Raw genomic sequence first — 17,410 nt, forward strand, 5'->3', positions numbered from 1 at the left:
AGTAAAAATTGTTAAGGCGTGCGCTACGAGAGGACAATCCTGCCTAATAATTTTGTAACCAGTACCTAGATTATTGCAAAGCCGTTATTCACTTTCCCTCTTGTATGTCCGCGATCGTAAATGGGTGCTTCGCGTCGAATACGAAAATCCCTGAACTGAGATAAATTCCCTACGCTACGTGATCGAAACACGGGCGAGAGACACTAAAAGGAAAAGCAACGATTTCCCGTTGCTTTACGACAGTAATTAAGCGCGACTTCGCTTCGGAAACCGCAACTAATGCTTGCCTCCATTCGATCCCGAAGCTTCATTTGCTTGCGCGTCCAATGACGCCGTGCCACTTTGATCTCGAGTTGAGCACTTACGAAAGTGAGATCGCTCTCAATCTATGCGCGCGTTAGCGTTTATTTACTATCGCATCATCAATTCGCCGGGACGCGTTGCCCGAGTGAGTCAAAAAGCTCCTACCAAGCAGGCCCGATTTAAAGGGTCACGATTGCGCCCCGTAATTCCGTTATTTACATACTCGTCATAATTAAATACAATCGTTTCTCTTGGTCGAAGTGTGCATATGAAATTACCTAGTTTCGTAAATTTCTGTGCAGTGCCGAAGGTGGAAATAGTGGATGAGCACGGCGCTACGGCTGGTGACAAGTTCTACAAAGCAGGTAGTACAATAGAGCTGAAGTGTGTAGTCAGCAATATACCGCAACCCACTGGCTATGTCACGTGGCGACACGGATCTCGTACGTTAAATTACGACACGACTCGTGGTGGCATCAGGTAAGCTATAGTAGACATAATATTTTGGTACTGCGACGACTTAAACAACGTAATATACGGTAATTCGTAGCTATCGAGGAACGTCGTCGGCTCTGATCCGTACAGTTTGTCATTGCATTATATATCAACTATTTGACGTGCAGCATGACGGCAGTTACGGTTAAATGTATAGCTAGTTTAACGTTCTGGTAATTCGGCCGACGAGGACTCGATGGTTTATGCAGCCTGCATAGACGGGCATTCTAATTGCCTCGATAAAGAATGGTACGTTCGGTGAATTTTGAAAGGCCTCTATTAAAGTTCCCGAGCGACGGTCAACAATTGTGGTGGCTTCTAGCGTGTGTGACCTAATTGGTTATAGATATGACAGCGTTCATGAATTTCAAATGGCGTTTTCAGACAGCACTCGATGTTGTCGGTTTCGTAGAACGATTTTTCAATCAGCGGTTAATCGATAAAACAATTTTGAATTTTTTCTCAGACATAGGGCAATATAGTCCCTTTGTCTCGCTAGTTTTTAGGCGCCTGCTTCGCTCGTTTCAGCCACGATCGGCCAGTTCGCGTCACACGCTTGACAGTTCTCGCGGTAATGGCGATGCCTGAAAAATCTATGAGAAATTAGCAATATCGCGATCGATATCGAGCCTCGAAAGAAAGGACGCGAGGCACCAGGTGAACTGTTGACAATTTAATCACCCTTGAAAACGCTCTATTATAGTGGGCGGATACACGTAACGAACGAGCTCGTTACTTGTGCCAAACGCAGGCACTGCGGGCCTTGAATAAAACATACAAAACTTTTAATCACAAACCAGGTCGCAGATACGATTAGTAGACATTAGACCGATCAATTAAAATTACCCGCGGAATTATTTCAGAGCAATTAAAAAACGTCTTCGAGCTATTTTTGAATAAAATTGGCAAGGGGTATTCTGTGAAGTGCATTAATAGCAATTCAATTTTTCAATTTTTTTTAATTGAAAATCTAACATACTTGACCATTCGATATCTTGTTTTCCAATGTGAAGTAACAATGTAAGTTTTACGACAAATATCAGAATAATATTGATTTATGCATTAGGTCTGCGCTCGGAAAAATATTACATGTACATTTTGTCGTTTTTATTTATAATAACATTGATCTTTTCACGGACTTTTCCGTCTTTGAAATGTACGATAATATTAGACAACGAGTCAAGCAAGAAAGAACTGTAATACTGGGAACAAAGAAAGCACTGAAATAATTACTAGATGTTCACTAATTGCATAACTAGAAATGACTGATGCACTGTAATTTTCTAGTAACTATTTCAGTGCCTTATTGGTTCACCAGTTTTACATTTCTGTAAGGGAGGGGCTTCTCAAAAATTTTACACAAGATTACATTTACAAAGAAAAGTTACGCCCGTAAATATTACGTAGGCAGATCGTAAGATATTTTCGTCGTCGTTAATAACTTTGACTCTTTTATAGAAACTTTCTATCTTCAAAATTTACAACGACAATAGTGGACGACGATTGAAGCAGCGCTTTCCGAAAATGTCGCGTGAAATAACGTTTATGAATGAATTATGAATCAAACTTACGCTCTACAAATGTTACGTGGGCGGATCGCAAGATGCAACAACTATTTTGTATTCCGTACCGATATTACGCGAACGGCATGGCATAATGCGGGACAATACGTAGAATGCGTACGCAATTTATTGAGCGCATTCCATTACCCTTTGATTACCCCCGAGAAACGTTTTGCGAGATCGTTAAATCGAACGCGTCAAATGCAGCGCTGCAAATTAACGACATTCGATCACGCCGCCGTCGTCTATCGTGATTACTGGCTCACTGGATATTATAATGACATACATTGGCTTCCCTCACTTGACGGACCGCCATGAAAAGACTGTATCATCGTATCTCGCAAATTGCGCTTGATATAACATTTGCGCAGATGCTCCGTGGATTATGCGCACATACAGAGAGAGAGAGGGCGAGGAGGAATAATCAAACTTCGCGCTACTTATGACATAATCTTCGTGATGCAACCGTAATTATTGGCTAAATTTATTACTTCGGTGCGCCTTCCATGACACGAGCAAGTTTTTGTTTTGCCACTTACCGCGGGATACAAGAGTAAATTTGTATATATACGCGTATATTAGTTTCTTACCCTCCATTTAACTTTATAGGTTTGCATTTCTATCTACTTGTTGATGCGAAAACTCTCACTGGCTTAAACGTCTAAGGATGCAAGGTTGATATAGGCAATGCATCGGTGAAGTTAGTTAGCGGTATAACGTTATTATGTTCCGCACATAGTGTTACACTTCGCCGTCTCTGGTATCGCGTCCGTAGCTTGCCGACCTCCTGTCTATTACTCTTCACCTTGGGCGTTTCCTAAGTTGGTCAAGTCTGTAAGTGCACGCCTCGAGCATGCATCGCCAACGCGCGGCGCTAAGCTCGACATAATCGAGCGATTCTGGCGATAGATAAGTCGACAATAACGAAATATCGCGATGCATAACTTCTATTATCGTGACATGCAATTAGGGAAATTCATAAATGCTGCGCAGACAAATTGTTGAAATAATACTGTTGTCGCGCCTTATTGTTTACCTCAATCACACAAAATATCCATGCAATAAATTTAGAATATTTTGAATCTCGTAGGAAAGAATTGCGAAAGGAATTAACAGAACTCACGCAGCGCTGATGCAATTTAATTTGAACTAATATTGCTTTCAGTAATTTAACGTTACAGCGCGGCTTCAGTTTCGCAATGTCCGAAAACGTTTGTAGAAATGTTGAATCTGGAATCGTTAAGCTTTACAAATCAGTAATCTTTTTCTATCTTTCGAAATAAAAGGATGGCAAAATTCGAGATGAAATGTTTCTTTCATCAGGCTAATAATGGATTTCGAGTTAATACATCATTAAGGACGATAAAAACAATGTGAAATACATCGTGTATTCTATACAGTGGTGTCGTATCATTGGTCGGCGTCCCGACGCTCGTTCGCTACAGTGATACGTGCGGGCTGATCCATTACTCGGCAAATCAATTAGGACACGGGCGTCGTAGCGCGGAAAAAAAGCGTGACGAAAACAAAGCATTTAATCGGATTTTGTTTTATCGGCCGTACACGCTGAACCCACGACGGCAAATATTTCATGGCAACAAGGGGGACACTGTGGTGCTTCTTTTTTTATATCAGTGTCCGCGATAAAATAGGCCCCATATTTCAAAATTCTATTCCGGTCACGGCTTTTTTGTTATCCTCTTTCCGAAATAACGCTGCCGAAATGTCGATATTATTACTCGGCCTTCTGTGCAATACCTGAAAGATTTAAAGAAAAAGTAGCACAAGTGGACTGCACTATATATCGCCACGGCGGAGTTGGATATTTCCATTTGTTCAACATCTCGCGGAACACGTTACGGAACTGTTTTAATAAATAACGATCTGAAAAGACCGTAAAATTTCTCGACAGAAGATGATATGAAATGTCACGAGGTAGATTACGTGAGAAAGGAATAGCAAAAAATAGGATTTGTAATTACATTTTAACAGTCGTCTGTCTTCGTGAAATGAAGAGCGAAATGTAGGGGACGCACGTACGGACCTATTCTCCGATCAAAAGTTTGTATCTACCGTAAACTTTTATGAAACTTACGGGATGACTTCTCCATGGTCGCTACCCGGAGTGGATTGTATATGCATCGCGCGAAAAAACGCTGCGACCGTGCAGCAAAACAGAAGTGACTGTACCGAATATGTTATAAATAAATACCGCGTGTTCGCCAAGTTTTTCCTGTTAGCGCCCATCGGCGTGATACAACTTTTAAGTTGCCACTATTTTCCGCTACCATATTCCATATTGCGTTCAAATAAAGGAAGATTTCCCGCAGAAAATGAAAATAAATTCCACGCGCTGAATTTATCGATTTTCCTGCTAAAAGTAAGGTGATAAAAGGAAGATACAAATCTACCATCCGGACGTCGTAAAGATCTTACGGACGTTCCTTATCGTATTTCCCCGCCGTATAATTTTGTTCGACGATCACTGAGTTTTATACGCACACTTTTCGACGATATTTCGCTCGTCGATGTAATATTTAATTTTGAAAGATTTGTGACCGGCTAAATAAATTTGTCAGATTTGTTAGTGACGACGCTTTCGTCCCTAGGTGATAATTATGGCCGCAAACTTTTCCATAATTTTATAAAACTTTTCCACAAAGTACGATTAAGGGGGAACAGGCGCTTTCCTAAAGTTAGACCCGCTTCTCATTAAAGGCGGTGTTTATTGGAATTGTTATGCATCCTCTTTTGCATTTTTATGGATAGTCCTTGGCAGTAACACGGGTCCGTTTTTCTTACTCCGCGTCACGCGGCGTCGTATTTTCACGTTGGCAGATCATTCGCGGCGCAATGAGCCGCTAATAAGAACCCCAAATGAATATTCATAACGCTTGTAATAAAATGCTATAATCTTACTTTTCAAATAAAAAAAAAGCGCCGTTTTCGTGCGTTCCGCAAACAGAACAACGGACGACATAGAAAATACAGGAAAGTACCTCACGCCAGTCTCATTTGCTGCGACCACCACTAATAAAATAATTAAACACGCGTAATGGATTTAATTCCGCGTGACTACATATGTAATGTGACACACTGCATATTGCAATATATGAATATCCGATAGATACGAAAAACAACTTGCGTAACATTAGTTAATTTATGCCGGACGTACATAATACATACCAGTAATATGCAAATTAACTGTGTGAGTATGGATTTACAATTATAAAGAACAATATAAAGCGTGCCGTATCGTTGCTATGACATGATTTTGCATTTATTCTTTTACGTGTGTTATTTACACCAAGATATCATTATGCAAAGTAGCGTAGAGCTTTTAAAAGCTCAGTGTGTCAGATTGGAGAGCAACGCGTCAACGTATCAATTATTGAAGCGAATAGATCTATTTCTTCTCTGCAAGTTACATAATCGAGTTAAACTTAACAATACTTAAGTCAAATTATTTACTGGAGGAAATCTTGTAAAGTCGCCGGAAGTAATGAAAAACTTGAGAAGATTACTTAACCATGTCTAGCAAATTTTTATGTTTAAACTCACAACGTTTCGACCATGGTTTGTGGTCCCTTTCAAGTGATAATTGTGTCGATAATTCCGTGTGGTAAATCAAAAGAACAGATCTTTATTTCACGAACGACAGAGCATGACATTGTGAGTTTAAACATAAAAATTTGCCAGACATGGCCAGGTGATCTGAAGTTTTCAAATTATTTGGCTCGTTAGTTATGATATTATTTAGATGTTAACAGTTATGGTCCTATAACAAATTATGCGTAACGAAAAATATTTTTCGTCAACGTTTGATATATATACTTCGTTGAATGTTTTGGCAAAGCTCCAAGGTAATTAGCCATGCCTTTTTCTCGCGCGAAATGGTTCCCGACAATATCGCAGCCTAGATAGCCTCTATGGTGTTTTTTCCAATTGCGGCACTGCGGATGACAAAGCGATATGAATTCTTTTTGCGTGCTTTTTCTGCTTAATCGCTTCATGATCAGTCGAGAAAATTGTTTAAATTGAATTTGTGATCATTACGCGGACTAATTGATCCCGACAAGATTAGCAAATTAAGAGTAAATAATACATCGTGATTACCGTGCGAATAATCGCATCGAGTCGCGCTCGATTAATCTTTAACTTGCACGATGCATTTTTTAGAGCAATAATGCGGCCTCTATTTTTTAAAGCGCGTGCAGGGCCGCTGCGTAGCAATCGATCGATATACCAAGTTGCTTAATGAGGAATACAAAATCCAATCCGAACAAGTTTTGCCCCGCGCCTGCATGTTATCAAATTCCCGTAAACGAATTACGGCACGGTTAAATTGCGCTGTGTATAATCGCGTTAACGGTTTTGACGGTTAACGATGACATTGATTAACACATGACGCATTCATGGTTTTACTTTTATTTCGTCCCATTTCGCAAGCGGCTCTCGATTAATTATGTTTATAATATATCACGACATAATATAAATGCACTCGCAGTGACGTGTCAAACCTGGTGCACGTCTTTCAGTTGCGTGCCCATTTTATCGGGAAGGTTTATCCCGCGCCTTGAACGAGAATTCTTTGCCTCCCACGTTATCCAATTATCGCAAGGCAGCGTTAAAATGTGATGAAACATTCAACCGTGCTGAACATTATTAGTTGCGACGTAGCTTTAACGAAGGTGTCTTCTTCTTATTCGCGTAATATTATTATTCATGCTGCATTTCGTGCTAATTTTAAGCGCTTTGTGTCCCTGCGGAATTAGCTGCAATTTCTCGGAGAGAAGTCGGGCCGTCACTATCTTCCGAAATTCTCGAGAAGGCGGCAATTAACGAAATTTACATAGTCCTATTGAGTAATCGCGTTATCGAGTTGTCAACCAAATACCCGTCGCGCGTTTGTTTCCCCTCCCAGCCCTTTTCCGCGAGAACGTGATGAATTTTTAGCTCCTCGCGAGCAAATAGTCACGTGGCGTTCGTTTCTCTAAGAGGGGGAGGAACATGTACGTGTCATAAATGTAAAAAGAACCGCGGGCTCACCGCCTGCGCCAAGTGCGAAACGCATCGCTTGTCCGAATATTCGCACTGTGAAATCTCCTGTCATTGTATACGGCATTCAATTATGGACCCGGGTTCAACATTGCCAGAGGATTTGCCACGGGGAGACGTGTTACCTTCTATATAGCTGTAAGTCAGGCCCGTATCCGTTTGATTGATCGTTACTCAACGGGTTTTAGCGGATCGATACCTTGCATGATGCAGCAAGGACCGCAGCTTAATCGCGATGTAGTCGGAATAAAGCGCTCGCCGCTATCATCGATTTTCTTGACGCCGGCATATTAAGTCGAGAGTTTATTATACTCGATGAATATTTAGGCGGGCCGCGGGAAAGTCGCGTTTGCATCTCACGTTAATTCAAGATGTTGGCCATTTACGGGTTTTTAGAGTACGCGTTACACGTTCACCGGGTACGCGCATTTCCGCGTGCTTTTTCGAAAGCGGCGGACGCGCGGGGCGTGTTCTTAATTTTAGTTTTACGCCAGGTAAACACGGCAATGCAATTTTCCTCCGTGTCGGCGGGTATCGCGATTTAACGCCGCTCAAGCGACTGCAGCCGCGCGACACGTCATGTCGATTTCCTCAATATTTTCCCTTCACACGCAGTCCTATCTTTGTATCGTCGTAACTTACATGCATATTTCGTCGCTGAAAGCATGGTATGTATATTTATGCGAGCATATTTACCGGAGGAAGAACACGGCACTCCGCGCCGTGCCGCCCATTTACACCGGGCGGGCGAGCTCGTTGTGTACCTTACTCGCATCGCGCGTTCGCGGATGACTTCCGAAGGATGGAGCGGGTAGAAACGACACGGAGGTGTAACGAGGGTTGCGAAGGAGGCGCGAGTGGGTGACGAGGGAGGTGGGAAAAAAAGAAACGGAGGAAAAAGGGAGGATCAAGAAGAAGAAGGGGGGAAAAAAAAGAAACAACGAGTACATCTTTCCTCTCCCGACTTCCCGGGCGTACCGTGTGTATCCTCTCTCGAGCAGCGCCCAGGGAATTTAATTCCATTTTCAATTTACCTAAACCCCTTTACGCAAACTCCGCTACCGACGTCGAGTACTTTTGGACTTTTTCTACCCTTTTCTGCGTGCCTTCCGTCCGCCGCCGTTACCGTCCCACCCTTATTCGTTCTTCTCCATGGCACACGGCTTCCTCGCATTCGAGTTCGTCGAGCGAAAGGAGGCACACGTTTCCGCCACTTCTTGCCTCCTTTACGAATGTTGCATCGCGAATCTTCGGGAGGGTCTTGAATAAAGCCGCCGAGAGTAGGAGAGAGAGAGAGATAGAGAGAGAGAGAGAGAGAGAGAGAGAGAGAGAGAGAGAGAGAGAGAGAGAGAGGAAGGGAGGGAGGGAGGGAGGGAGGAAGGGAGAGGATTGGCTGAACAGATAGCAGAGCCACTTGGTTTTAACTGCCTTTTATGCAGAGATGCCTTCGGGGATCCACATTTCGAGCGTCCACTTAAATTGGAGTTTTATCCGACCGCGGATTTCCACCTTCTCCACTACGAGATGTCGCGCGTTAATTAATTCGCGGTTCCTCTTTACTTCGGCAATGATCGTAACCGTTTCCCTCCGCGTTTCTTATTCCCTTTTGCTCCCAGCATCCCTTCTCCCACGTCCGATAGATCTCAAGATCGAGCCCTACAGCCCGCGCTCCTCCTCGTTAACCGTGTCGCGTCGCGGTTGGCGCGTGCACGCAATTACTCGTAGACGAGTCTAACAGGTTCTGGACGAGATAGCATTTCGAGGGCTGAGCGTAGTACACCCGTCCTACGTGCCGAGACAGGCGGAAGCGTCGCCGGTAATGCTGGTACACGGTCCACGAGGAACTCTCTCGCCCTCGTCTGGCGCGGGAAACGCCGCGCTTAGAATTTTCAGCACCGCAACCTGTCGGCTGATTGATTTAAAGAGACCTCGCGAGATCGGGGGAGAGCAACGAGCGTCCTTCCCGCACTGGGACGGCGTAACAGCGCGCAGTCAGGGCTGCGTGATCTGTGACAATCGCGTATACTAACTGTAAAGACGAGATTTATAGCGAGCTTGCGAGACGAGCTACGAGTCCCGGTCGGAGAACAGGTGCTCGATAAATTCACGAGCGTCGCGGCGCGTCGTTACAGTTACCCAGGGGGAGGCGGGGGAAAAACTTTCGTAAATTGTAGCGGATATTCCATGGTAAACTCGTTAGACCGGTATACGATACCGGTGGCCTGTAACGCCGGCCATTATTGCGTCGAACGGATAGAAACATACGGTTCTTTTAAGCCATTAATGGCCATGGAATTTCCAATCGAGCACGCTTTCTGTCAAGGGATGTTTAACGCGGCCATTCGCGAATTTCGTTTCGCCACCGCTATTTTTACGGATCGTTATTGCATCGCGCGCGACGCCGAAAGTGCGCGATGATATATAAATACAAACGTCAGCGTGGACGCGGGGCAAAATAAATTTCGCCAGCGCCCGCGCGAATAAAAAGTTTCCGCCCGGACGTTGGACGTGTGATTTGATCTGCCCGTGTAAAAACACGGGCTGCTTTCGGACTGTTAAGTGACATAAATATCCGCGATAAATGTCCGATAAGTGATATTACATCGCGCGCGCGCCGTCGCCGTTTCGCGGCTGTCACGCGACTTGCGTGCCTTTGTTCCTCGCACCCGCGCGGTCACTTTTGTTGCCGCGCATAAATAAAACTTTATTATCTCGACTATACGAATTATAGGGAAGTCGCTAACGCGACGTAAGAGGTCTTTTTCCCTCGTAAAAGGCCACTCCCTTCTTTCATCCCTATATTCGGCAATAAACATCTTTATAGGAGCGATGAAAGCTCCGCTATTTTCTAGAGAGAGAGAGAGAGAGAGAGAGAGAGAGAAATAATCGCCCTCGCGCGATCACGCCGCATCGCTCGAGGAAGTTTGATACACCGCGAGCGTAACGGCCATTATGGCCGTGCGGTTGCAGCGGGATAAGTTTTATTGCAGTTGGCGTTTACAGGCGGCGACAACAGCGAGATTAGGCAACTATGAGCTATGAGATTAGATGCCGAATACGACCTGTCGCGCTAGTTAGCGCTCGTACCATTCGGTCGTAATCTATGACGTTGTATGCGTGCGCCTACGTGCACACGTTTGCAATCGACTGCGATGCAAACGAGTTTAGATTTAGCAATTTAAATAAGATGTCCGAATCGTCGTCGCGGGTGCAGGGTTTAATGGGTCTCGCCCCTCCGTTTTCTTTGGAGATTCGGTGAACCGTTCGATTCGCGGTGTTCGTTCTTGGAGAACATGCTCAGAAGACTAGAGACCAGGAGACCCAACTCCTGCCCAAATCAGTGGTGGGGATAAACCAAACTGTGGTCGCATTTCATCGGCGCTGTTCGCAGTCATGGTTGCCGGCCAATTCATGAACTACACGTGCACCAAAGTTCGAATGTTTATGTTGTTTGGTGTAAACCGTTGTGTCAAAAAAGTTAAAACATGTCTAAAGACGACTCCAAACTTAAATTCAATATTTACATTGACAGTTTACCAAGATACCAAACTTATGTTCTCCAGTCTTTTTGGTTATGTTGCACAACGCTCCGAAGTACAGCACGCGTAGTTTATGAATTGGCCGGCGACCATGACCGTGAACAGCGCCAATGAAATACGACCATATTTTGACCCACTCCCTTCACTGGAGTTCGATCTCCTGGTCTCTCTAGTCTTCTTGAACATGCTCTCTGACAGGCCCGAAACGAGGCATATCCATAGACATAGTAAGAATAGACTGCGCGGTTCCTTACTTCACCTGTGAGAAAACATGTACGAACTTTAGAACGAGATAGCTGGTGTTGGGCCGTACCTCATCTTTGTCTAGTGGAGTAGTGGGGGTAACAGAAGAGTAGGGGAATGATAGAGGTTAAAGGATAAGCGTTTCAAAGGATAAGCGTTTCAAAAGATAAGCGTTACGGCGACGACGGCGGTCATCAGTGGTCTTGCGAGCGTGCCCCAGCAAGTGACGGAGGTTCGGACAGCGGCGACGGGACCCGAGGCCGCAGCCGAGGGACGTGGACGAGGTCGTGTCGTCAATAACAACTCTGTCCACTCTGTCAAGCACAGTAGCCATATTGAACTTTTGCCCCACTCCAGATATTGATAGACAAAGAGAGAATAAGGTCCAAAGTATGTTGTCTCTTTCTAAAGTTTGTACACTTCTGCAGCCAAAATGCGCGGTCTATATATTATACGTCTATGGGCATACCAAGTTTGTTAGACACACACAGGTTGTCTCATTCCCACTCTTCGCGTGACGTCACGCGCATCCTGTGCAAGAGAGAAACCTATAGATTACTATGGGTGCGTTTCTCGCATGATGCGCACGATGCATCATTTATCCTTGTTATCCGCCGAATGTTAAAGAAGGATAGGTAAATGATGCATTATGCACATCATGCGTGAAACGGAACGCACCCTTTGTTACACTCGGCGCCAGCGGCTGGTATACACGGCGACGTCGATCCCCCTTCTTGCCGATGCGTTCCTCGTTTAAAATCTCAACGATAAGACAACTTGTATACGAGGGTGGGTTGAAAAGTTTTGAGTTTAACATAAAAACAATTTTTTTTTCGGTCAAACTCACTTTTAATTTTCGATATAGTCTCCTTTTAAGTTGATACACTTAATCCAGCGATGCTGCAACCGCTTTAACCCGTCCAAATAATAGTCAGCGTCTTGCTCCGCAAAATAGGCATCTGCGGATGCTATGACCTCCTCGTTCGATGAAAATTTCTGTCCTCCGAGCCAAACTTTGAGTTTAGGAAACAGAAAACAGTCACTGGGGGCTAGATCTGGTGAATACGGGGGGTATTCAATCAGTTCGAACTGCAATTCGTGAATTTTGGCCCGATATTCGATTTTTTACATGTTTACGAAAATATTAACATCCATTGACACAAACGACTGTCGTACAACGACTGAGAGCCCACAATGGCCGAAATTTTCAGAGGTATCCTTCAAAGCATGTACAGTCGCAGTACTGAAGTGGCGACGCAAATAATGCCATCTTCATGTTGAGGCTCAAAACTTTTCAACCCACCCTCGTATATCTAATAATTTTGGAGACATACCGCGACAGATTACGCTCGATTACATATCTTGCGTGTGGTCTGCGAGTAAATTTACACCGGGGTGTGTAACGTTTTTTACCACCGGCGTCACGTTCGATCGAATTATCGGCCGCCCGGCTCGTCGATAATTAAGCTCGCGAAACGCCCGTCCGTTTAAGCCGAAATGACATCGAGTGGGTCCATTTAACGGGAATAAACTGTTTCTTTCGCGAGTGGTTCGCTATGCCGGGATCGTTAGTCAGATAGAACGAGTCGCGTCTGGATTGCTTGGAGTAGACACTTGAGACTAGCCTAGGTATCGCTGGGCCATGGGTCAATTGTTTCCCCGGTGTAAACAGGTCAGAAATAAATCCCGGCTTAACGCCGAGCTTAAAAGCTCTTAAAGCGGTACTCGTTCCCTCCCCTCCCCCCTCGCCTCAATTTACCCCCTCGCCCTGCCATCGTCGATTTTCCGCCGTCTTCACCCCCCGGCTCTCCGGCACTTCTCGCGCTTCCACTGATTCCCCCTGTGCGCTCGATCGCCCTTTTCCGCGGTCTTTGGCTTTGTAGCGATCTCACATGCGACTTCATCAAGCACGGTTTAATCGTACCATTACGTACGAAGGCGTATCTTTGAGTCTGCGAGAGCCAAATGAAAAATATCGTTCGCCATCGGTGAGGGAGCGCAATCGCGTGTAATCTTCCGCTGATATTTCTATCCGCGGCCGGACGATCATTTCGTTAAAGAGGAAAAGCCGCGTAATAAATTAATCCAGCTATTATGCACACAGAGAGACGCATACGTCGTAACTCTTTGTTAAAATAACTACAACGATATGCGCGGTTACACGGCGGATGGATGTGGGATGCGGGCTGCGCTGCGGAAAACAAGTTATGCGTCCGCGCCGACTTTTAATATATGTAATTTAGCCGTGCGCGCGTTCTGTTCCCCTGCCGTTATTAAAAGAGTACGAGAAGGAAGTATGAAAACCATCCATCATGGACAATAGAGCTGGCGTGGTGCCACCGGCCAGAGACGTTTTAACGAGGCTTCAAATCCAGGGACTTCATTTGCCCTATCGCTGTATTTTTTTGCAACTCCGCTGTTATTTTGTTTTGTTTTGCGTGCCTCTTTAATGAAAGGACAGCGGAAAAATATGTCGCGAGAGAAACTCTAACTGCTCCAGTTCTCGTTCCCTTTCACAGAACGCGCGCTTTCATGCTTTGTGCTCTTCGATAAATATCTGACACGTTTAACTATGGTGTGACCCTAACAAACGTCTAACCAACAAATCCATTTGAAACAGCCCCGTGTCCCAGGCACAGTGGCGCGAGATTCCTCGCTGATAACGCGACAAAAGGGTCGCATAATTGACGAGGTGCTTTATCGAAATCGCTCGTACTTGCAGGAGACAATTTTCCCGGCTGGTAGTAGGGCGGATTAAGCTGAGAAATACGCTGATTCTACTTCTAAACGCGGAAACGGTGAGGGAGGGGGCTGATTGTGAGCTTGTACCTTAATTATTTTCGGTTGCTGCGCTGACATTAATGCCGTTCGTAAAACAATGCACTGCTCCCCGCGCTATCAGACTTGTTGTTTTACGCGCCATCCACGTGTGCATTATGATCCGCGTAATCGTTTCGTTTTTCCTTCCGCGCCCGTACTTAATTCCTTCGCGATGCACTTCTTTTTATTTACGTGGGGTGCAGCGGAGATCACGGCGTGATTGGAATTTTAACGAAGGGACTTGATTGATTTTTTTTTCTTTCAAGCGAACAAGTAAAGGTATTTAAGTCTTGAAGAGAGGAGTGCATTTCGTTTTCAGCTGCATATACAATCCATAGGTGGTCTGGGTAACATTCCGTAAAATATCCTACACGGAGAGAATTTTCTCTTAACATTTATCCTGAAAATCATGTGATCGTGGGACATGGCATTTTGAACAACTGTAGGAGAGTTTTTGAAATTTTACCATACTTTTTACTAGTAAAATGTGTACTAAGTATAATTACTAGCGAAATGTATGGTAAAATTTCAAAAAACTCTCAAAATTCTTCGAAGCGCCGTGTTGTCCCACTAGTAATTATACGCAGACTCGGTTTTTCAATTTCTGGTTAACTGTTAACCAGAGGTCAGTCGACTCTCCATCTTTTTCTATATTATTATCTAAGAAGAGACAGACAATCGCGACTAACCTCTGGTTAATGTTTAACCAGCAAATGAAAAACCGGGCCTTATTAGTATACAAAATGCCGTGTCCCACAATTACACAATTTTCAGGATAAATTTTAAAAGAAAATTCTCTCCGTGCATAATCGTATATTGTATTATATGTTATATTCGCCACCGTAATTGCATTGACATATTCCTGAGCAAATAAGACGGAAATCCTGAGGTGAAAGCGTCGAGACTATAACACTTTTCACGTAGGAAACATTTACAGTAGACGACTCGGATGGTCTAAAGTTCGCGCGCTCGAGGATGATACGGCACGTACTGATGAAGATGCTTTTACTTTTGAAGTTGCCGCGACATTTCGCGAGCATTGACAATTGATTATATTTATTATTTTTAATATCCTGTAATAACGTTACGTTACCAGCATGTACAATGAGTGCACTTATCTTCTATTCTTAAATACGACTGAGTTGATGGCTTCAACGTTATTGTACATATGATTACTTTAATCCCACGAGGGGTCGGGAAGGGCGTAAGAACGTCTTTATCACTGTGCGATGTACTATCCCCGAACGCATGAACTTTAGATTACCTCACTCGTCTCCCGTAACTGCCTCCCATTTGAAAAGTATTACAAACTCGACATTTTCGTCTTGAGATTTGCATTTTATTCTCCACTCCGGAGTATGCGACGTTCAAATTACGGTCGCGAGTGTTGCGCGGCAACGTATGTACACCGTGCTCCGTTTAATTACATATCACGAATACAAAAGAAATCTTTTTTTCTGCTGAAATGAAATACTGTTAATCCTTACGCGGTCAGAGTTTAAATAAATTATGCCGCGTATAAGAGGGAGTATAAGAGCGAAGCATTTAGTGGACACGAGTATAACTTACACAATAGTACATTTCGCGTGTAGAATACGTGTATTCGCGTAGCACGCCGGAGGTTCCGCAGAGCTCGACCGCTATATTATGCGGCGACTTAATCGTCCGGGCTCGCAAAGTTTTTATGGGCTATAATTCAAAGTTTTCGCGAGATATTCTTCTGCATGTAAGAACGGGCTCGTGCTTATATTTCGAGTGGCTTCCTGTTATTTTATTGTGAAAGAAACTATGCAACTGATTTTACGCGGTCCGCGGCCCCTCCGATTTTCCGTTTTCCGCGGTCGAAAAATTTGCACGCGTTTATCACGCTAGAGCACTCGTATCGATTCTCGAGTATCCGATATATGTCGAGTAACGAAACTGCATCTCCCGCTCCTTTTTATGCAGCTTTAATGGGGTGACACCAGACTTCATTTCATTTTTGCGCTCCGGAGGAAACCGGATCTCTACTCGGCGAGCTTTAACTGTTTCCTCGACTTTCAACTGTGAATAACGACACGATTTCTCCGAGAGATTTCTCCAACGCTGTTGCGACTGTAGGCGTCGCAGTTGACCCAACGGTTCGAACGACGTAGAAACTGTCGCGCGAAATAAAAGTCGGGATCAAAGGCAAAGGATGGACATCGCGGGAGACGAGCCGAGTTTATTGCTTCGGGAAAGAAGTCGAGAGAAATATATATATAGCTGTGTATCCCGTTTTCTTAGATATATTCTCCCTGGCGTTTCGGTAGCACCGGGTGTCGTATCAAAGAGTGCGAATTCAATCGAAGGTCGAAAGTAGGCAGAAATAAAAACAGAGGGTCAGTCTCGAACGGTCACCAAGGGAAATTAGAGGACGCGGAAGAATTCCTCGTTTGTTAAACTGGCTATCAAATATTCGCAATATACATTGCAATTACATATTGTAATTATACAAATAACGCGCGCTCCCTCTATATTAATAGCGAAACGTTTAATTTTTATATACGTCGCACGTTTTCTCGGCGCGGCATAAACGCGTGCCTCTGAATGAGAAATCGCTTTCGTCTCATTACAATCGCGCGGTGAAACGCGGACGGTCCGGCGTGGCTGCCGCACTTAACGATTCAATTATTCTCTCCACTGCGGCGATAAAAGTCGTGGCATTAATTATTATTCTTGCGCGTACCCGGGCGCGGTTCGCGATATTTCAATTTTGCTCGTCGCCCAAGCTGTCGTCGCCCCTTTTATCGGCCCCGACACGGAAGCGCCAGAACGGAGGCGCGCGTTTCGGGAAACGAAAAAAGAGCGAGGATAATTCGTCGCACGTGTGGTCAGAAAAATTCCCCGCCGCGGACGTAGGATGTGCGCTCGTCACGGACGCGCGCGGAGTCTGGGCGTATGCAACGATTTACAGTCGCACAATCCTTTCTCTCCCCCGCGTCTCTGTCTCCCCCACCCCTCCCCCTCGGACACTTTTGCGCACGTCGATGGACGTGAAAAGACGGGAGCATGAGAGAAAACTTCGATATCTACGGTACACGCAGAGAGCATACGTATCGAGTTGCATACAAAAGGCTTCTAATATCATCCTCGCCAAGCTCGCGCCGAACACGTATATTCTATATACTTGGAATATACAACATTTGGAATTCGATGCCGCTTCCGCCCGTAAGCTGCCATTTTCTTCCCCCTCCCTCCTCTCCCGTCGCCGCCGGTCATTGCGGTGTACCGGCCATTGCGCATTCGCGGCAAACACAAATCTAGTACTTTCATAACATAAAAATGATACGCGACGTCGCGCGAATGCCGCAGCCATCCGGGTACTTGTGCCGCCTGGCGTTATACGCGATCATTAATCGCAAAAAGTGT

General features: G+C 44.7%; 1 protein-coding gene across 2 annotated transcripts in view; it reads left to right on the plus strand.

Moving 5' to 3' along the window:
- LOC105563286 (peroxidasin) overlaps nt 1–17,410 on the plus strand; it is a 105,040-nt gene that overhangs the window by 59,261 nt on the left and 28,369 nt on the right. For both annotated transcript variants that reach the window (XM_012014749.1, XM_012014750.1), the window contains exon 5: nt 606–783. In XM_012014749.1, coding sequence (XP_011870139.1) covers nt 606–783 — 178 coding nt within the window. The remainder of the gene's footprint in view (nt 1–605; nt 784–17,410) is intronic.

The sequence above is a fragment of the Vollenhovia emeryi genome, unplaced genomic scaffold (genome assembly GCF_000949405.1).
Source record: "Vollenhovia emeryi isolate VEMERY1.0 unplaced genomic scaffold, V.emery_V1.0 DF939178.1, whole genome shotgun sequence".
Classification (NCBI taxonomy): Eukaryota; Metazoa; Arthropoda; class Insecta; order Hymenoptera; family Formicidae; genus Vollenhovia; species Vollenhovia emeryi.